Below are 22,552 nucleotides of genomic sequence, written 5' to 3' on the forward strand. Positions count from 1 at the left end.
AACAGAGTAAAAAGTCCTTCGTGTAGCTTCTCTTTTCTTCCAACCCCAAAACGCGCCATCACGCGCTAGGTTTAAGCAAAGCCATTTGAGATTGCTTAAGTTTTGCATACAAAATTCCTCTATTGGAATGCATATCTTTTCCTTCAGAGTCAGCTTTAATGAAAACTGCCTTACAGAAGGCAAAATGGCAGCATCCTAAACACAGAGGGCTATTTATAACTACTATTTAGTTTACTACTCAAAAGCTGCGATCCTTATAACCAAGCAAAATGACAGATCTGGAGTTCTGTTCATTTTTATCCAGAATCACAGAGGATCCAACCCAGTGTACGGTGTGCCTGCCCATACATCCTGTGTCCCCTCTCTGCCAGCTGTTATCTCTCCTAGAAGTTCTGACCTTGAGCTTCGGAGTTACAAGGAGCCTGGGTTTTCTCACCACTGCCACAGTACATACCTAGATGGAGCTCAAAGGATGTTATTTTGGTGTGTGTAGATTTCAGGGGTCCCTGTTCATCCACTGTACTAAATATCTTACAGCAGGGAAGAGTAAAGACTGTAAAACCCCTTCCCAACCCCTCCCCTAGCTATTCCTCCCTGAGAATCCATCCAGCAAAATGTAGTTAGATCGTTTTTCTTCTCTGCTTCCTTCATTCCTGTCTCCAATGACACCTATTTAATACCTATTAGGACACTTCTCCCCTTTCATTCACCAGTTTCTTTTTAGGAATCCTATCCTTGGCACCAATTTTAACAAATATAACATTTCTGAAAATTTGAGACATGAAATTCACTCTGCACTGAATATCAATTTTCCCAACATAATGAAATGCCTCTAACCTGGCACTTTTAGAGCACCAACAGTGATCATTTGTGTTAATAATGACCTTGAAGTACTTCAAACTTCCAAAGAAGCCTCTGAATCAAAAGAATATTCAATTATATGCTGTACAGTTTTAATGTAAAATGCCTTTACAGTATTCTAAACCATAAGTATAACCCATATGCCATAGTATATGGCAAATATAGCTACCACTTGATTAATACACACTTTCACCAACCATTCCAGCTAAGAGTAAGGCCCGATCAGAGACTGTTTAAATACTGGTGTTCCCAGACCTACTAGAGCATGAACTTGAGGATATGCGGAGGGGGAAGGGTAAGCTGTGACGAAGTGAGAGAGTGGCAGGGACCTATACACACTACCAAATGTAAATTAGACAGCTAGTGGGAAGCTGCCGCATAGCACAGGGAGTTCACCTCTGTGCTTTGTGACCACCTAGAGGGGTGGGATAGGGAGGGTGGGAGGGAGGGTGACGCAAGAGGGAAGAGATATGGGAACATATGTACATGTATAACTGATTCACTTTGTTGTAAAGGAGAAACTAACACACCATTGTAAAACAGTTATACTCCAATAAAGATGTTAAAATAAATAAATAAATAAATACTGGTGTTCCATTAAAACCATCATCAGAGCTTCCTTTATTCATTCCACCCCTCTATGTCTGATACGCCTAGTGCTCAAGTTCACACACAAAAAAATATTCCCAAGTGATTCTAATATAAACTCCTTCTCCCTGAGAACTACTGCTGTAAATACTGGTAGAAATCATCCTATAGAAATGTGGTTCTCATCCCTGTCTGCACTGCTTGGAGATCTTTCTGAAAACAAAGGCTTTTTAAAATAGATTCTAAGGCCCATCCCAGACCTACTGGATCATAATCTCTTATGGTAGAACCCAAATATCTGACTCCCCAGGTGACCCCAAAGCACAGTCAAGTTTGAAAACAACTGCTCTATAACCTTAAGGAAAGAGTTACTACTCTTGGTACTTCCAACAGGTAAACAGAGAATCAACATATGGGTGCAACTTGTCTGCAGAGTTTCATACACCAGAGTTGAAATCAGAGGTCTCAAAGAACCTCACCGTGTACATCAAGAGGCCCCAGTGGTTCAAGGATATCATTCCTCCACTTTCAATAAGCCAAGACAGCGAACCAAGTCCCAAAGTAAAGCAAAGTAATTAGTGAGAAGAGGCTCCGGATCCTTACAACATATAGAAAACTGCATATATTTTCCCGTCAGTGAGATCTGGCTTCAAAACTTTCCTCCACCAGTTACCAGTGACTTATCAGATTATTTAACCTCTCTAAACCCATTTCTTCATCTGAAAATGGGCACCAAAAAAACTTACAAAAATTTAAACGAGACAACATTTGTAAAAAAAAAAAAAAATGAATTTCTAATATAGTGTCCTTTCCACCTTAGTAATTTCTATGCATCCTCCACTCTCCTTTGAGTCATACACTCTAACCTGTTATATTAGCCCTTATATCAGGTTATTGCTGTTACATACAGAGAACACATGAGACATATTTCAAATTTGTTCCTCCAAAACTAACATGAAGTTTAAACTCTGTCTACTGACAATCAGCTGAAAACCCACCAGTGCCTAGATTCATAGTAACTCCTTCAAGACAGAATTTCTTTTCTTTAACTCTCAGGTCCTGATACCAGTCCAGCGATAGCTCTCCAACTTTAGAGGCCTAAGAACGACTAGGGAGCTTGTTTAAAATACACATCCCACCTCCCCCCAGCAATTCATAATTGATTCAGCCAAGGACTCTCAATGGCCACGAAAACTATTAGGTAAAAGGTTGCCAGGAAATAGGCCTTGACACCTTGCCAAAAGTTTTACTCCACAAGTTTCTTACTGACTGCAGAGAGGAAAATGTACCTTTACACAGAAGAATCTGGCAGTCAGAACCCTAACCAAGAGATAAAACTTAGCATCACGAACAGTGAGATGAATCAGGTTATGTGATGTGATGCAAATATGAAGTGGAAAGCAGTACTTCTGACAACAGCATGTAGTCTGAATATAATCAAGCCCCTAGAAGCACCTTCAAGTTTACCCGGAATACAGAGGGCAGATGAAACTTGGAGGAAACAATCAGGCAATCCAAACTATGGAGAAGTGGCCCAGACTCTGCAAAAGTTAACATCATGAAGAAAAGAAAAATTTAAGAATTGTTCTAGCATTAAAGAAACATAAAAGCAATGCTGATTAAGCAATTTTGATTAATCCGTGTTGGGAGGGAGAAAACCTATAAAAGACATTGTTGGCGACAAATGAACAAATCTGAACATGAAACAACTATTAGATGATTTTCTTGAATTATGGAATAATTATGGGATTACCATTAATTTTCTAAGATGGGATAATAGTATTATAGCTATGTAGAATTAGTCTAATTATTTAGTATTTGAGGCAAAGTATGGAGAGGTGCAACCTCATGATACATGTTAAACACACATAAAGCTATCTATGTTAATTACAGAATCCAGGTAGTTGGTAATGAGTGTTCAATATACTCCTCTATTTCCCTGTATGCTTAAAAGTTTCCATAATAAAGACAGCAAAAATACACATTCCCTGGTCCAACTCCCTGAGGTTCTGATTCTTTAAGCCCATAGTAGACCCACAAATCTGCATTCTAACAAGCGCCAGGCCTATCCTAATACAAGAGGTTCTCTGACCACTCTAAGAAACACAGCCAAGGAGAGAAAGCAGAAAGCGTCTGCTGTGTGGAAGGGCCTGGGTTCCTAATTTCCTGCCAGCTCTATTTTATCACCAGCCTTTCCAAGCCATGAATTTGGTGTCTTCTTCACCTCTGCCATCTTTCTTCATGTGTACAGTATGTTTTAAGAGAGAATGAAAAAGCGGACATAATGGTGAAAGAGAAACTTTCTACTTCATGTACCTATGATTCTTTGAGAGCATCTGGCCAGGGTAAATAATAACTATCAACTCTTCCTCCTTTCCCAGGGTGTTGTGAAGAAAACTGATATGTTTACCTTTCTGTGAACTGAATATTCAAATTTCTTCCTAGAAATGATTTGATGGACATATAATCCATGCTCTGTATATTAATGACCAATATAAAACAGAAATAGCTTTCTCACAATTAAAAAGAAAAAAGAAAAAAAAAAGAAAAAAGACCAAAATATTGCATACAAAACAAAAGTTATTTTTAAAACCACTTGTTTGATATTTCAGGATAAAAGCAATATACACGTAAAGACACTTTTTGTTAGCAATATGCAAAATACCTTAGGATACTGTCATTTGTTTTAAAGTATATTAAAATACAGTAATGCAATATACCAAGATCTACCCACATTAGATATACAGAAAAGAAAAATCTAAAGCTGAATTTTATGTACAAATGTGTTCTTGTCATAATAATATTCACTGAATCCTTCAAGCAAATCACGTCTTTTCCCCAAATTCAACTTAAACCAAGAAACTACCTATACCTTAATCTAATAAAATACAAAACACAAAAAAAGCTCACTTAGAATCATTTCCTAAAACAGCTCACAACTGACAAGAAAGCTATCATTAAAAAAAAAATTTTACAAACATTAACTCTTCAGAGTTAGAGAATACATATTAAACGATAAATTGCAGTAGATTTTGAGGTTCCTTCCCAATTAGAAATTAATCTAGGTAAACGACTCAGAAAAACCTCCAAAATATATGTTAGATATATGCATTGCTTTAGCTTAACCTAACAGTAAAAAATTTTAAACACAGGATTATAAAAAGACACCTTAACGTAATTTTAGCTGAAATTGCAAGTTCCCAAAAGTAGCTAATAAACCAGGATACCAAGTCTCTCAGAAAGTCTTATCTGCTATAAATTTTAACATTAGCTAGCAATATATACATAATGCCTCTATAGGTAGCAAAATGATTACAAGTAATGAAAATTTTTTAAATTAATAAGTCAAAATAATACATGATAGGACTTCAAAGCAGTTCCTGAGAAACCCACATTTTTTAATATTTTAATTGTTCAAACTAGAGTCTGAAATTCCTTGTTTAAAACTTCGAAGTGCTAATACCTATAGCATAATAGACTTTCTAAAATTGAGGGACCTGAAAGATCAATCAATTTAACTCCTTATTTGATAAACACGAGGAAATGGAGGCCAGAGATTTTTTTGAACTTGCAGAATGATAAACCTGATTTCTTAACTCCAATGTTCCCTTTATACTATTGCTGTGTCCTGTGATGTTTTTCTTTGTTTTTGTTTTGTTTTGTCTTGTTTTTGTGAGTATCTCCAGTAGTGGTAAATAGTGGATTGTCTTTCGGCAAAAAACAAGTCAGTGAACTTTTTAAATGAGGCTATATTTTCATGATTTTTAAAAAATTCTTTGAAATTCACAATTTCTGACTGGGAACTAGGTAAACAGAGTATCACAAGGAATAAAGTTTTAACCACAAGCACACTGTAAATCAAACCAACCCATGATGAAAATAGCAACAATGAGACAGTTTGTTTCTTTTTGCATCTGGCCTAGTCTTTCCAACTCTCCAGAATTTATCCATTACATAATGCTAACTAATTGGCCTTAGGGATAAAGTTTGTAAAAGCAAAGCAAATGATGTTAAAAGGCAGAAATGAACTGTTCACGATTTCTGACATGTGCCTACTAGGTTTCTGGAATGCTAGCCTTCTGCAATACAAATTTGGTGCTTCATTTCTAGATCATTCTGGAAATACTATCCTTCAGCACTGTTTGCAATTTTACTCAAAGTGTGCCATTTTTTCATCACCTTCCCTTGAAAATTCACCATAGATGTCAAGTTTTTACTGTTTCTGTTCACTCAAAAATGAGAAATAATCTTCAGAGATGCTTTCTTCATACCCGCTCTCCTTTAGATAAGTAGCTCGTTGTCTAAATATAAACTCTTCTACCCTCACAACTCATCATGTATTTCCATGATTTTTCAGATAGGGGGAGGAGGAAGGGAGTAACTAGATGAGACTTTACGTTGTTAAATTTGTCCCTTTTCTCCTTGATGGTATCAAAGCATCTTGCCCATTTCACGATTATAAAATTATTATCCTACATTTTCTTCTAGTGTTTTTACAATTTAATATTTCATGTTTACACTTTTAATTCTTTTAGCATTTTTGCTTATGTAAGGTAGAGAGCTATTTTTCCCCCAACTGCGCAGTCAATTGCCTCAATATCATTTGATAAATAATCTTTCTTTCCTTCACTGATTAGGAATGCCACCTTTACTATCTACTAAATTCCCACAAACCTGTCAATTTCTCTCTTTACTCTGCTTAAACACCTATTTGCTTAATTCCTCTGCCAGTGGCACATTGATCTAATTACTGACACTATAGCACATTCACTTCTTGACAGAGGAACATTTTTCTCCACATTCGTCTTTTGAATCTTGAAAGGTTTCTTTGACTACTCAAACACATTACTTTTCTCTGATCAATTTTCTTCAAGTTTCCCTCAAAAAAATCCCAGAGTTTCTTTTGAACCAGAATTCCATTAAACATATGGACCAAAATGGGGAAAAAAAAAAAGATTTTTACAATATAGAGATTCTCATCCAGTAATAAGCCGATACTATATAAAGTCTCCTACACACACGGACACACACAAATACACATATACAATCTTTTATCGTGACTAGGACTCGTATCCTGGCCCCACAAGTGAATTTCCTTATTTGAAAGGTAACATTTCCATTCCTAGATCACAACATCTTAGCGCTAAAGGGACATTACAGATCACTTAGTCCAACACCTCTTGTAATCGCGTTGTTTACCTCAAGCCTACTTAAGAGAATCATTTCAAAATTAATTTCCCTTTTATATGCAACACAATCATAAACATGTTATTTGAATCACATAAAAGGCAGAGAAGTGGGCTACATTTATTGAAGAACGCTTTGAATTTAGGAATCCTTTTAGAATAAGATCCATACTTAGGCTCAAAGAAAAAAACACTGAGTACTGTAAGTGCATACACTTGAGACAGCCCCAAGTACTGTATTTAGACACTCATGTTTCCAAGGTAAAGTCGTTTCGTTATGGTGTTGTCCAGGAACCAAGCTTCACAATACCAAAGCATTCCATTCCCAACTGTTCCATCCTATTTATTAAGAACACAAACCCAATAACAATCTCGAAATGGAATAAGCCTGAAACCCAATTCTAAAAGTGCCTCTCAAGCCTGGCTGCCCGTCTGATCACCTGTGGAGCTTCTAAAAATAAGACTGCTTGGGTCCCACCCTGGGATTCTTCCTCAGCAGGTCCAGCAATGCTCAGGCATTTTTTAAGCTGTACTAGGTTCTATTCTCAGCCAGAGTTAAGAACTGCTATTCTAAAATATTCAATAAGAACAAAGCCCCATAATTTTCCAAGTATCCCTACACTGAGGGAGGGTGTGGGGGAGATAAGTTAAAAAAGCATCTTCACCAGCCCAGCAACATTTGCTGCTGATTAGAGAGAGCTGTGTCCCTATATTACATCAAAGTCTTGAAATGGAAAAAATGGTAAAACAAAGCTTTAGATTGTTTACAGACTGATGACCCCATTACGCAGGTGAAACACCCCTTCCTTCCTCTCACTTGAAGGCAACCCTCTCCATCACCTCATGTCCCAAGATAAAGAACAGCTGACTTGTTCACTTTAAAAATGGCAGATAAAATTCAGATTTTAATCTTAATTAAAATTTTTAAATCTTTAAAACATACCCATAAAAATAAATACATAAAAAGGGAGATGAATGATTTGGCTGCAACATCATGACATTACATGAAATTTTAGGCAAAGAACTTGCTTCTTGACTGCAGTGAACTGCCAACACACTAAGCACCCCTAAAAGTAGCAGAGAAAGCAAAGAAAAGCCGATACACTGACGGAAAAAACTGACACACGAAAATGCAACATGCAAACCTCTTTCTAAGCTCTCACCCTCGAAGGAAATGATCTCAGTTTCTAATAGCAACACATTATACTAAATTGAAGCCCGGTGAGACCCCTATTCCTGGTATGGGTGACTCACAGACCCGCTATCCCTGGGAAAAGCACCTGAAAAACAGAGCACATAAAGGTAGACGGTAAGTTCCACGTTAAGTAATTAATTAGGGAAGGTAAAGCATGCATTAAACAGACCTTAATCACACAGTAGTGCTCTGCAAAACAAGGTTCATGAAGCCAAATCATCCTACAGGCAACTATTCTTCCATGCTCCAATTCTGGCCCAGCCAAAAATATTTTCTTACATTCTGTGAAGTCATTTGGTCAAAGAGATGTCAAGTATTTTCCATCTTGATAGGAAGGCAACATGCATAGAAATTTACCACCTTAATGTCAATAGAAACTAATTTTTCTTAAATAAGCACTGTGCTTTTGTTCACGCGAGTCAAATTATTTTACATTTAAAAAAATATATATGAAGAGACACACTTCACAGTTTAACACAATCAGTTTTGACAACATACTTCACCAATATCTCTTAGAAATGTGGCCCAAATCAAATTCTTAGACCTTAACCTTTATGTCACATGACCACATGAAATAAAATTTAAGTAGCAAATATGATTAAGGGAACAAACTGTAACCCCAAAAGATCTCAGGAAAAAACTGAGATGATGTATGTTTATACACACTGACCAGTTTGCCAAGAGATTAAAACAAGAATAAATACCTTTCTCCAAAGCTTTTACTTATGAATTATTTCCATGCAAGCCACATGCCTAGCAGGTATTTAAAGAGCAGACCCTGCTCCTGGAATATTTCAAGTAAAACAAGCTTACTGAAAAAAAATAAAATCCTTCCTCAGTAAATATTTCTTTTGAAGTATAGTACATTGGAATAAATTACTTAGATTAATTAGCATGTCTTTTAATACCGTAACTTTATAAACTATTTAGACATATATTCTAAAGTTGAAAAAGGACCAAAAAATTTAGACATAGTAAAATCACAGGCATCTTTTCAAAAAAAAAAAAATATATATATATATATATTTACCACTACAGACTCTGAAAGTTCAATAAAAATCTGGAAAAATACACTACCCTGTTTTAAACAATTATAAAAGCTAAATTCATATTTAAAATGTACTTTTCAGTTTGTCCACAACCGGGACTTCTACTACTTTGCCAAATACAATTAAGGTTTAGGTCAATGGCGGGGGATAATTCTGCCTAAAAAATTTGTGAAACAGAACTCCAATTTCAGTATGTCCCAAAAGCTTACAACTAATAAATATCTAGGATGGATTACATTAGAAACAATTCTCTCAGGAATTTTAACCTGACACCAAGGTTTTGATTGCCCACATCTCCACGTCTAACATGGAGAGATAGGTGACTTTCGGTACAAGCCTACTTATTAATTAGATGCTGTTAAATTTTACTACTATTTCAAAATCTCTCCCCATACTTTTTGTCCCTCTCCCCTTCATACCTTTGCATCTTACCAACCTGCAAGAAACCAAAAAAAGGTATCCCCCATGTTAAACACACTATCTTTGACTCAGTATGGATTGGGGAGTTTTTAGATTTCGATTTCAAATTCAAAACATATGTCAAAATTTTCCTTGACCCCATATTAGGCTCATAATCGCTAAAAGTTAATCAATCACCTTTTTTTCCATTTTATTCCCTCTCTTCTTATAAACCTATCAGCAGGAAATAAATTATCTGCAGACAAATAGAGCTAGGAAAAAAGGCTGCTTGGTTCAATCTAGGAACACCAGTAAACAACCCTGAGAGGACCAGGAAAATCAAGAACCACTCACATGTCCCCTATCCTGAATTTGCATGTAAATTCTGCAGGACAAAGTTCTTGCATGCTCTTTCGTGATTCGACTTAATTCATCCCCATGCTTTCTGAAATGTTTTTATTTAAAATTCTGAACGGAGACCTAGACAAACAATTCAAAACACGCTGAACTTTATTTCAGTTAACCTGAGTACACACCAGTAAATGAGCGCCTAGTATCTCCTCCTAGGAGCAGGTGCCTGAGCAGTGCAGGCAAACCGTCTTCTCACAGAAGCAGCGTACCTGAGGGAGCTCTGTATAATTTCTCTTCAGTAAGAGTTTTTTTCTTGCAAATGCTCTTACCCACAACTCACTGTTTGCAAAATACACTCAAGCTGATTTAAGTGGGAGGGCACAGATTTACCAACGTTTTAATGGAATCATTTCCTTAGTTTAGCCAGTTAGGCTATTAAAAAAAAAAAAAATCTGCAAGTGGTTTTTGAGGGATTCACCTGGCACACGGGAAATTTACAAGACAGGAAAGAGCCCCAGGGCTAAGCTTGGGGCTTGTGTAAACATAAATCACCTGCGCACTGGCCTGGCTACCAAAAACAACGTTCCACCGGAAGAGATGTCCAGGTGGCTAAGTGATTTTCGGAGGTGAGAATTAAAAACAAACGCTTACACCTATCACATATTATACAATTTTACCTGTTACTAAGAAAAGGGCACGTCTAATCCAGCAAAAAAGTCATTTTTCCTAAAAGGAGAGCAGCGCTTTGGAGTCCTTTGCAGGGGATGGGGTCGCAGGAAGGGGGGAGGGGGCGTGGAAAAACGAGCACTGAAAGGAGAGTCAGCCAGGGGGATTGCACAGTGGCCCATACAGGCCACTGCGGAGAGAAGACGGGGAAAGAGGGGAAGGTGTCTCACCGGGGCACAAAACCGAGTGCAAACCGGCTGGAGGAAGGAAGGTTCCCCCAGGAGGCGAGCTAGGGTGCAGATAAAAAGCGCTAGCGCCTGGTTACCTTGGGATACAGGGAAAAGGGACCACGGGAATATAGAGATCTACAGAGACAGAGGGGAGGGAGGTTGAGGCAGGGTCTCCGCTAAGTGCGAACCAGGGATGAAGACATACAGCGGGACTTGGGCCTCCCAGGGCCAAAAGGCGTGGCCAGGGATCCAGACCGCACGAAGGTCTTTCTGAGACGCCAGGGGAAGTGCGTGGCAAAGCACTCCTTCAAGACCCCGTGCCAGGCCCGTCCGAGGGGCCCACCTGCGGGGCCCCTCGAGGGCGGAGCGCACTCCGGAGGGCTCCGGCCTCGCCCGCGGGGCCCTCTGCAGGGCCAGCTGGCCAGGCCCCCGCCCCCACCCCCGCAGTGCTCTTACCTCCACACCTGCCCCATCTGCAGCAGGTGGATGACCGTCTGCCAGATCCACACGGAGAGGCGGCAGAGGCGCTGCGCCCCCGGCGTGGCCGGGACCCCCGCGCCATGGCCGTAGACGGCCCCCATCATGGGGGGGCCCCGGCTGCTGAGCCCCTCCACGGCGCCCAGCCCGCCGCCCGTGTAGTCCTGCACGAACCAGCGGAAGCTCAGGCTCTGCACCAACAGGGACGGCACCAGCACGAAGAAGAGGGTCAGCCCGAAGTAGCCGTAGTCCCCCTTGCGGTAGTAGTCGAGGGCAAGCCACAGGTCGGTGCCCACGTCCCCGAAGAAGACTAGCAGCGCCAGCACGATCCACAGGCAGTCGAGCCACGGCCGCTCCACCTGCGGCCGCTCGGCCGAGGGCGTCGGGGGGTGGCGGCCGGCGGCCGCGGGCGGCTGCAGCGGCTGGTCCCCCCCGTCGGCGGCGGCGGCGCTGCGGCGCGGCTTCTTGCCCAGGAGGGAGCGCAGGCAGGCGGAGCGGCAGCCCCAGTAGCACGAGGAAGTGTTGCAGCAGTGGCAGATGTGCAGCGAGCTGCTCTCGCCGGGCTCGCTGCCGTCGCCGCCGCCGCCGCAGCCGCCTCCCCCGGGCTCCCCGTCCTCCTCGCCGCCGCTGCCCACCGCCTCGTCCAGGTTGTGCAGCTGGGCGAAGCCCACCCCCACGCCACCGCCATCGGATTTCGCCGCCATCTTGACTCTCTTCCCAGCTCCGGAGGTTGGGGGGGGAGGGACGGGTGGGGGGGGGAGAAGGCAGGGAAAGGGGGGGGAAACGAATGGAGAGGAAGGGGGGCGGGGAGGAAGCGGGGGAGCAAACGAACGAGGGGGGAGTGGGCCAGGGAACCCCCTCCGCTTCCGGGTAGTTGGCGTCACTTCCGGGCGAGCCCCCCAATCGCACGGCGCCCCCAGCTCCCCAGCCCTACCCTCCCGGCCAAGATGGCCGCCCTCCTGTGCCTCAGCTGCTGGGCGGGGGACCGGGGGGTTCACCCCGCCAGGGCTCCCCTTCCCCTCTTCCGTTGACCCCGAAACCCATCAGGTTGACCCCTCGGCGTTTCTGAATCCCGCTGGGCCGAGTGAGGCGGTCCAAAGTGATCCCTGGAGGGGGCAGTGCCAGACGTTTTGGGGTCCCCTTCCTCAGCGTCGCAGCTCACAGCTTTCCTCCTGGAGAAACGCCCCCTAACACCCTCCCGGCTGCTGGCGGAGGGGCGGGACCTGTGAGGGAAGGGGCGGAGCTAGTGCAAAGCAGGTGATTACGTGTCACTTCCGGGAGATAGGATGACCTCATTGTGTAGTTAGATGCCCCCCCCATCAAAATGGCTGTGTCTCACCTCTTTGGCTGTTTCTTTTCCTTTTTTGATTTTTTTCTTTTAAATTTGTCTCCTTTTCTTATTTTGAGGGTCTTTAGAAATTGTATAAGTCAGTTTAGATTACCACACACAACTAACTGATTCTCACTTCTATTTAGACAACTCCCTCCTCTTTTACCTCTCTTGACCCCGAGTTTCTTGTCACTGATAACTTTCCCATCTTTTGCAATAAAGTTTTCACCATTCCCTTAAGAAAAGTGCAGGCAAAAATCCAATGATAACCAGCCTGATTAGGTCTTGAAAATTACAGCGAAGATTGAATTCGCATATTGTGACCTTGAGTGTATTTTCTTCACCATTAAAATGTATTTCTACCATTTTTTTTTTTTTTTTTTTTTTTGCGGTTCGCGCGCCTCTCACTGTTGTGGTCTCTCCCGTTGCGGAGCACAGGCTCCAGATGCGCAGGCTCAGCGGCCATGGCTCACGGGCCCAGCCGCTCCGCGGCATGTGGGATCTTCCCGGACCGGGGCACGAACCCGTGTCCCCTGCATCAGCAGGCGGACTCTCGACCACTGCGCCACCAGGGAAGCCCCAACTTTTAAGTATGCAGTTTTTCAATTCTGTGACCTTCATTTGGAAAATTCAGAATTATCCAGGGTTTAAGCTGTGTCAGTTACTTCTTCAAGCTTTTGGATGTGTGAAAATTGCCTTTTATAATTTTTTTGGTGCTAAGGATCTGTCAGTAAACATGGCTTTAAATAAGTGAAAATGTTATCAACGTGTTATATCATTAAAATAAGTGCAGGGCATACTACTTAACTAACAATTTACAAAAGTGAAGCAGCACTGAATGGATTTGAATTACAATGATCTTCTAGTGAAAGTATATTTGAAGCCAGAAAGAGAAAGCTACATGGTCACAATTGTTACTGATCAGGTGAATGGAACATTTTGGAGTTAAGAGAAAAAATTTTCTAACCCTGAATTTTCTCATTGACCTCTCTGGATTTTTGTGGTCATTTTTCTGATTCTGTCTACTTCTTCCTTCAGTAAAACCTTCTAATCATGCCAATAATTTTCCTTCAAATAGGACAAATTAGGTAATATTTGTATGGCATTGAGGTTTCATGGAAGAAAGATGCCTTTGAAATTTTCAGTATCATTATTTTGAGATATAAAATATTTAGCACCATAGCTCCTAGTTAAATTTTGGGGGTGGCAGGGCAAGGTGAGGATTCCATATTTTGGTACACAACTTTTCATGGGTATTTATGCCAAGCTAAAACCTGTAAAGACTATTACAGAAAGTACTCAAAGAGAATTTTTACCTTTGCCATTTGAGGCGGGAGGGGGGGAAGAAATAATCCAAAATCTACTTTTGGAAACATGTCACATAAGGGTATCCTTTTACTTCACACCATAATTTAAGCGTCCTTGTTCCTATGGGCGTAAAATTTATAGCCAGCGGGTAAGGATTACTCTGCATTTAGATGAGATTCTGCCTCTTTCTTTACTGAATTTGAGTTAATAACACCTTTAAAAGATGGCATAGGTGTAGAGTAGGACTGCCCAGGTTTGGATCCCAGTTCCACTAAAATAATAACATGAATAATGTGAACAAGATAGTTCACCTCTTTAAACCCCAGTTTCCTCCATTATATAAATGGGAATATAACAGTGGCTTCTTTGAAAAGTTGTTCGGCGGGGCTTCCCTGGTAGCACAGTGGTTAAGAATCTGCCTGCCAATGCAGGGGACACGGGTTCGAGCCCTGGTCTGGGAAGATCCCACATGCCACAGAGCAACTAAGCCTGTGCACCACAACTACTGAGCCTGTGCTGTAGAACCTGTGAGCCACAACTCCTGAAGCCCGTGTGCCTCGAGCCCATGCTCCACAACAAGAGAAGCCACCTCAATGAGAAGCCTGCCACAACAGAGAGTAGCCCCTGCTCACCACAACCAGAGAAAGCTCGCTAGCAGCAACGAAGACCCAACGCAGCCAAAAATAAATAAATAAATTTATTTTTTTAAAAGTTGTTGGACAGATTAAAGATCGTAGTCTATTCAAATCTCTCAACACAATGCCTGATAGGTAGTAAGTACTGGATTAATGATAACTATTATTATTATTACTATTGCTATTATTGTTATTGCTATGTTTTCACATATGCCAACATATAGTTACTTAAATTCTATAATCCAGTAGATTTGTTATCTCTAATAAATGGAAGCATTTTCAGATACTTCTAAGAAATAGATGCAATTAATTTGTTTTTAAATACATTTTCTCTCTTTGAGCCTGCGAGCCTATGAAATGAGATAAAAAAGCAAGCAGCAATGACATATTTACAATTTTCTGTTTCTCTGTGCCCTGAAAGAACATAATCTACTAGTGAAATTAGCTAAGTAAATTACAGTCACTATATAAGGCAGACAAATGAGGCTAAGTCAAAAGCGTTTATCACAATTGAAGTTTAAAGTAGATATGTAAGATTCACAGACTGTCAAGTGATTTCAACTTTACATTTGCTGTTTCAACAATTTTACCATTCTGCCTTCTATGGAAGGGATACTTTGTAGAACCCAGGAGTTTCTAAAATTGAAATCAATGATAATAAACCTCTCATGAAGACTCATTGCAAGGTTAACATAAATTTGGACTGTGCTATGAATGGTACTTTTTTTTTTTAACCCAGAATTTGGGGGCAATTAGATGTCCAAGCCATTCCAGCATGTAGCACAGTCCTGAACACGTAGTGAGCACTCTATAAATATTGGTTAAATGAGTGAATTAATCAATTTTTCACGTAACTGAAATGTACCCTTTGAAGTGACTTTCATTGCATTACTTTACATTTTATGATGTAAATCTTCATAAAACTCAATTGATATATTACAGAGATATCTCAATTCTTTAGTAAACCGGGGGTGGGGAAGGGAATAAAAGAAATGCATTGCCCACTGGTCTGCTTTCTTACCAGCACACCAATTAACCCTTTCTTGATGATTTGCCCTTAAGGTAGCCTTATGCTAAGAGGCTCTGACTGTCTATGGGCTAAAGAGGCACCCAGGCCTACTGGTCACTTTTGTTGTTATTGTTGTTTCTAAATAACCATTTTTCAAACTCTGCTTTTCATCATTCAGTCAGTTAACAACTTTGGCCCCAGTTATTTTCACTCGGATATAGGCTGGGAAGACAAACTACAAAAGATGTTGGAATAACATGTAAAATAATAGTAAATAGATTTTTAGAGCCTCTTCTATGAGTAAAGTGAGACAGATTTAATATACGGAAATTGTGGCATACATTTTGGCTGTTTAGAGAGAACTTCGGGGTTTTTTGTCCCAATTCTCTGTTATTTTCAGAAAGGTAAAGAGGGAAAGTTAAGTGTTGAATGCTGTTGTGCGTTAGTCACGATCCCAAACATTATTCCATTTAATCTTACAACAGTCCAAAAAGGCATGGACATTAGTGTCCCCATTCTAATGGTCTAGAAAACAGGCTTGAATCAGCCTCATGACACCCAGAGTCTCACCCTTAGGAGGTAGGGTAGGCATGGATTAGACTCTAAAGCCTAAACCACTTACTCTACCCTTGCCCTGGGCCAGACAGCTATTGGCCCCTCGAAATGAAGTCAGTGTTACTGGTTTAGTCACTGGAGGGACCCTATTATGTAAGATGCTGATACACATCTGAGAGACAGGACACTTGAATTCCAACACGACGATTTGCCCCGGCAAAAGCATTGCAAAGGGGCTTCCTACATTCTTCACAAGATTTTCCTAATTTGAGCCTAGGTAAAGCCTCACAACCAGTAGGTGGATGTCATCCTTATCAATTCTATTCCTCGTATCCAATTGTCTTCTATAGAAATAGGACTTCTTTGAGCACTGCAGAGTAAGCACAGAGAACCCATTATCCTGAGAAGCTCCATTTCTATATTTGATGTTAACAACTGAAATTTTAACAAGCCCTCTCACACATTCCTGCTAGTGCTACAAAATGGTACAACCTCTATGGAAGGGAATTAGGCACTATCTATCAAAATTGCAAATGCAATCACCCCCTGCGACAGCAGTCCCTCTTATGGGAATTTATCCTACAGATAAACATGCACATGCCAGAAATTACATGTGGCCAAGATTATTCATTTAGCATTGTTTATAATAGCAAGAAAAAAGATGGGAGAGAAAGAAAATGAAGTGTCAATCCAAAAGGAGACTAGTTAAATTAGTTAGATTGTGGCATATCTACACTCCAGAATACATGCAGTGATATTGTAAATTTACACTTTTCTTTTTCAGTGATATAGAAAGAGTTGCAGTATACTTTGTTCTCCAAAAAGAGTGAGGTGCAAAACAATACAGCTTGCTATGTTTTCTGTAAGGAAGGGGAAGGGATGAGGTTATCTATTCTTATTTGCTTGTATTTTTCCAAAAAATTAAAGTGATACCTATAGGATGGTGGTACTGGCAGGAAGAAATGGGAGGGATGGGAGAAAGGCAATAAATGTTTGAGGGAGGGTTTTATTTTTGAAGTGTGCACACACATGCAGGGCTGCAGAGACAGGTAGGAATGAAGGGGTAGGCACTTCTGTATTTTTGGACAGCAGCTCCACTGAGGAGTATTTTGTAAATGTTTCTGTCTTTAAGAACTCTGTCATCTGTGAATTGACTTAAACCCTTCTTGAATTTTCTTATATTTCTATAAGAAATATAGGATTAGAGGAAGTGGAGGAGAAGAGCTGGAAGAGTTAAAGAAGGCATTGGGGGGGGAGGGAGAATTAACCCCAAAAGTTGGAGCAATGAGCAAAGAGGATCTAGATACAGGTTGGTGTGAGGCAGGGATTCCACCGGCTCTAGTCAGGGCATCAGGCAGTCCAGAGACAAGGATTTGCATAGACAAGCAATCAGGCTGGAGAACAAGGATGAGAGAGAGGGATGGGGGGACTAGAAAGTTGGGTTGATACAGGAGGCAGGGGGCGCTGTTGCCATCAGTGCAGCAGAATGAAGTGCAAAACTGAGTGATCAAGTGCCCAAGCACTTGGGGCAATCAGAAAGGAGAAAGAGGAAATCAGTGATGGATGGAGGCACAGAGAAAAGCTTTAAGGGGGAGAGGGGACTCTGCTACATTTGAGTTCCATCAGATCTCAACCTTCATCCTTCCGGACTTTGGGGTTCCAGTCTTTTTAGTCATCCTTATACAGAATCCCCTCTATCCTGCTGACAGATTCCATCTAGTGAGTGTACATTGGGTGCCTACAATCTACTCAAGACTGTTTTAAGCACCCTGGAGAGCAAATAATGATATAAACATCCATGACCTCAAGCCAATTACAATCTTCTGTGTGAGTTTGGCGTGGGGGGTGTGTGTGTGTGTCATATATTTTCAAGTGATAATTAAATTATGCCTTTCTCTGGCTCTTCCTTTTTTTAAATTTATTATTTTATTTAATTTTTGGCTGCATTGGGTCTTCGTTGCTGCGTGTGGGTTTTCTCTAGTTGTGGCGAGTGGGGGCTGCTCTTCGTTGCAGTGCGCGGGCTTCTCATTGCAGTGACTTCTCTTGTTGCAGAGCATGGGCTCTAGGCACGCGGGCTCAGTAGTTGTGGCTCGCGGGCTCTAGAGCACAGGCTCAGTAGTTGTGGCGCACGGGCTTAGTAGCTCCACGGCATGTGGGGTCTTCCTGGACCAGGGCTCGAACCTGTGTCCCCTGCATTGGCAGGCAGATTCTTAACCACTGCGCCACCAGGGAAGCCCCTCATTTTTTTAAAATAAAAGTTTTGGGCTTTTTTGTTTTGTTTTGTTTTGTTAGTCAAAAAGGTGAGCTTTGCATTTAAATCCCAGCTCTGTCATTAGCTAGAGGATTTGGGGCAAGGTAGTTTCTTATTTAAGCCTCAGTTCCTCAGCCATAAAACCAGGGAGAATAAAATGTCGACGTTCCCAAGCTCCTAGTTCATTGATTTTTTTTTTTTTTACCATATTTCCTCTGGTTTTCCAGCACTGTGGGATTAAGCAACCGTGCAGGTTTCTTGTGGACTTTGCCTTTCATACCGGAAATTGGATGATGGAACCGTCAGTCACACAGCCCGGAGTCTGAATTCCCACTCTTACTGTGTCACCTGGGCAAGTTACTTCCGCTTTCAGGTTTACTTTTCTGATGGATAAAACAGTGAGTACACTGATTCCCCCAGAAGCTTATTGTGATATCGACGCTTTCATTTCTATTTCTTAATGACAGGGATACTGGTCTTAGAGATTAAAAAGGCACAAAATAGGTTTGAGTTCCAGGGACACTATTTGCCACTTCTGTGACTTTGGACAAATCCAGATTGAATCTCAATTCTATATAGGATAAGAATATTAATATCTGCCCTACCTTCCTCTGAGGCTTGTTGTGAGAAGTTCTCTCATAGGCTTATTGGATGCTTTCTAAATCATAAAGAGGTGTAAAAAATATAAGGAATGACTTTTATCCAAGTTGAGACTTCCTACCTAATCTCCATGACTTTATTCTCTTGTTTTCCCACCCAGCCTGCTTACCATCACCAGGCTAACAAGCCTAAAATTCTATCATGCTATTGTGAAAACATGTAATAGCTCACTATTTACTACAGTACAAAATTCAGTCTGCACCCCTTAGTTTTCAGATCTTCCATAATCTTGTTCCCAACCTACATAGTCAAAATTAATCTTCACTGTTGAACTGAACACACCCTTATCAGGAAAATGTTCTCATTGTCCACACATATCTGGCTCATTCCTGCACTAGAGCTTCTGATCTCGTCGTTTTTTTCATTCACAAAGTCTATTTACCTCCACTTTGTCTATCATTCAATTCAAAAATTCACATCAATAAACTTAATGAAGACCTACTATGAAGAAGGTATCATGCTAGCAATGGCTCAAAACCACTCTCATCTTTCAGCACCTGTTTCAAATCCCACCTTCTTCAGCAAAAAATGTCCTTGATTATTCCAACACAGAATGCTACCTCCTTCCTCTGAAATCCTGTAGCATTTAGAATCTCAATCACAAATTTTAATTTATTTATATGTACTCTTACGTTGTCTAAGTTCATGTAATTATTTTAAAAAGAGAGCCATAAGGAACCATCATTTCATCCAATCTCTCATTTTAAATAAGAATAATCTGAGACTCATTTATTCAAGCAATATGTATTGAGTACTTACTAAGTATTAAGCACTTTGCCCAAGGAATCTAGTAGAACAAAGCAAAGTCTCTAGAACTCCCAGAGAAGGGGATGGACGTATGCCAAGTTGAGGACATAACAGACACAGAGGCAGCACCATGAAGGAGCTCTGGTGCCCTTGAAACTGTTCAGTGTGCCTACAGCATCAGATGCAGGTAGAAGTGTGAAAGAAGAGGAAGATGGTAAGGGTAGACTGGGGTCATTTTTGAAGATACATAAATGTCAGGTGTAAGACTTTAAAGTTGATCGTATAGGGCAGTGGAAAATCATCAGAGGCTTTGATTCAGAGAAATGACAAAATTAAGTTTTTGTTTTAGACAAACAGCTTTGATGAAAGTGTAGAAGTTAGAGCAAAAGCTGACAACATTCGGGTATCCTAAGCTGATGAATTAATTGGCATCTCTACAAACCAGTATTTTTTGGCTCAACCTTTATTAGTGCAGACAGGGAGAAACTAACATTCTTTTTGATAAAAGTCATATTCATAACCAGATGAAATTTTCCTAGCCCAAACAGAATCAATTGTCCTTTAAAAAATTGGCAAAATAGTCCCTTCTGTATATAGTTCTCTTGCATTTTATCAGTTCTATTTTATGACTTTCTAAACTAAAGAACTTTGGGGGGAACACATTAAAGGATTTAAATTTTAGATGCTAAAATAAGTCACTCCTTCCAAACAGTCAGCACTACGCAATGCATTCTTTGGTTTTAAAATTTCCATGGAAAGCCAACTTTCAGTTAATTATAATCACACATAATCTTTGGGAAGAGACTTTAAAATATATATATATATGGCTGACTAGGATTTTTTTTCCTGCTCCAAATCACTGTCTACTTAGTCATATGCAGTGGACAGACCCTAAAAGATGACCTTCAAGGGTTTGTCTCATGGTGTTCACACTTTTGTGCAATCCCATCCCTTTGAACGTGGAAAGAACTGTGGCTTGCTTCTAACCCATGGAATGTGGCAGAGGTGACATGATGTCACTCTTCTGGATTACATTACATTATATAAGACTCCATCTCAGCAGGCTGAAGCTGGAGACTCCCCTTGTGGGCTGGATGTGGCAAGGTGACTTCTAGGATGGGAGAACAGCCTCATACTAACAGACAGCAAGAAGCTAGGGCCTTCAGTGATAAAACCACAAGGAAACAAATTCTGCCAGCAACCTGAGCTAGGCAGCAGATCCTTCCCCGGTTGAGCCTCCGGATGAGAATGCAGCCCAGCCAACGCCTTGATCACAGCCATGTGAGAGCTGAGCAGAGGAGCCAGCCAAGCTGTGCCTGAACTCCTGCCCCAAGAAACCGTGGGAGAGTAACTGTGTTGTTTTAAACTGCTCAGTTTGTAGTAATTTGTTACAGAACAATAGAAAACTAATGTAGCAGGTAGATAGAATCAATTCACACTTCGCTGGTTATTTAGAGTTGTATAAAAATTCAGTTAATTGGCACCATATCTCTAATTGGTTCAAATTTGTTCGTGTCTCTAATAGACTGAATCTCCCCATCCACAACTGCCCTATTGGCTTGCCCCATCATCCAGCTGAAGTTTCAACCCTGGTTGAAGACAGAGACAGAGAGAGGAGTAAAGGGGCTGGTGTCATGGTCTAGATGAATGTCTCCAGCCTGGGCCTCAGCAATGGAATCTGGAAGGAGCAGAGGAGACAAATACAAGAAAAAACTCAGACTCCTATTTCATATATATATATATATATATATATATATATATATATATATATATATATATATAAAAATTATATATTATATATATAATATGTGTGTGTGTGTATATATATGTATACTTTTTCTTTTTCTTTTTCTTTTTTTTTTGGCTGCACCCACAGCATATGGAATCTTAGTTCCCCGACCAGGGATTGAACGCATGCCCCCTGCATTGGACATGTGGAGTCTTAACCACTGGACCGCCAGGGAAGTCCTTATTTTATATTTTGACAAAAGCATTACACTGTGCATCCAGAGTACTGTACACTTGTAACTTATGCTCATAGTAATGGTCCCAAGGCAGGATTGGTAGGCGCCAAAGAAACACTAAGTAAAATACAAAAGCTTTAACTGTATTTCTAACATTCTAGTTCTTAAGAGGTGGGTTCATAGCTATTCATTTATTATTATGCTTTCTAATTTACATATATATGTCGTAGGTTTTTTGTATATATCAGTGAATGTCAAAAAAATATAAATAAACATTAAGATCAGCCTAATGTACTTCTTAATTGTTAACCTATTTCTCTTACCTACCATAAAAGGATTGTGCCATTTGAAAGAGTAGAATTTCAGTTAAACACAAACTCTGCTAACAAGAATATCACAAGCCCTGAGGACATAGTTCATTGAGATGGTTTTTGTTTCCCATCTTTTGTAGCATAGGTATAATGAGAAAAAGGAAAGAGTACAAAGCAAAACAAAACAGGATGAGAAGACAGAAAAGGAAAAACCAACTGAGAAATTCCTTTTTATGTTGCTAAAAAAGGAAAGGGGAAAATCTGGGATGAAGGAAGGCCAAGCTAAGTGGGAAGAGCTGACAGAAGAGAGAAAACGCAGTATTATACATAACAGAGACAGAAATAATTTACACACTGCATGCAAATCAGGTACTGTGAGGCTGAGCCAGGCACAGAGTGGGCTTTCAGGCCCACTCACAAGCTCTTTTAGACAAGCAACTTCAGACACAGCAGCCAGTGAGGAACAGACGCAGCAACTGTCAGCAGCATTTTCTGCTATGTGTGGCATAGAGCTGCTTCTTCATTGCAACATTTTCAACCAATCTTCATGGGGCAAAGTACTATGCTTAATGCAGTGCAGGATACAAGACTGAGTAAGACACAGCCCTATCCTCCAGGGACCTTCGGATTAGGGAGGAGGTGTGCTCACACAGGTGAATCTAAAAGCCTTTAAGCACCCTCCATTCTAACCCAGTCCCCACCCTTCCCTGAAGTCTTACCATGAAAACTCACACATTTACTCACCTGCTTGGTCCTTGGAGGTATTTGAGTTCATGTGCC

At 40.7% G+C, this 22,552-nt stretch overlaps 1 protein-coding gene and 1 long non-coding RNA gene across 2 annotated transcripts in view; one reads left to right on the forward strand and one right to left on the reverse strand.

Annotated features, from left to right (window-relative positions):
• XKR6 (XK related 6) overlaps positions 1-12,203 on the reverse strand; it is a 258,615-nt gene extending 246,412 nt beyond the window's left edge. The window contains exon 1 of the mRNA XM_059071298.2: positions 10,982-12,203. Within this exon, the coding sequence (XP_058927281.1) occupies positions 10,982-11,706 (725 nt within the window). The 5' untranslated portion in view covers positions 11,707-12,203. The remainder of the gene's footprint in view (positions 1-10,981) is intronic.
• On the forward strand, positions 11,481-21,214 carry LOC136794623 (uncharacterized). Its single transcript, XR_010841670.1, has 3 exons — positions 11,481-11,731; positions 18,318-18,488; positions 21,023-21,214. It is a non-coding gene; the product is annotated as an uncharacterized lncRNA (long non-coding RNA).
• Positions 21,215-22,552: the final 1,338 nt, after the last annotated feature.

The sequence above is a fragment of the Kogia breviceps genome, chromosome 8, assembly GCF_026419965.1.
Source record: "Kogia breviceps isolate mKogBre1 chromosome 8, mKogBre1 haplotype 1, whole genome shotgun sequence".
Lineage (NCBI taxonomy): Eukaryota > Metazoa > Chordata > Mammalia > Artiodactyla > Physeteridae > Kogia > Kogia breviceps.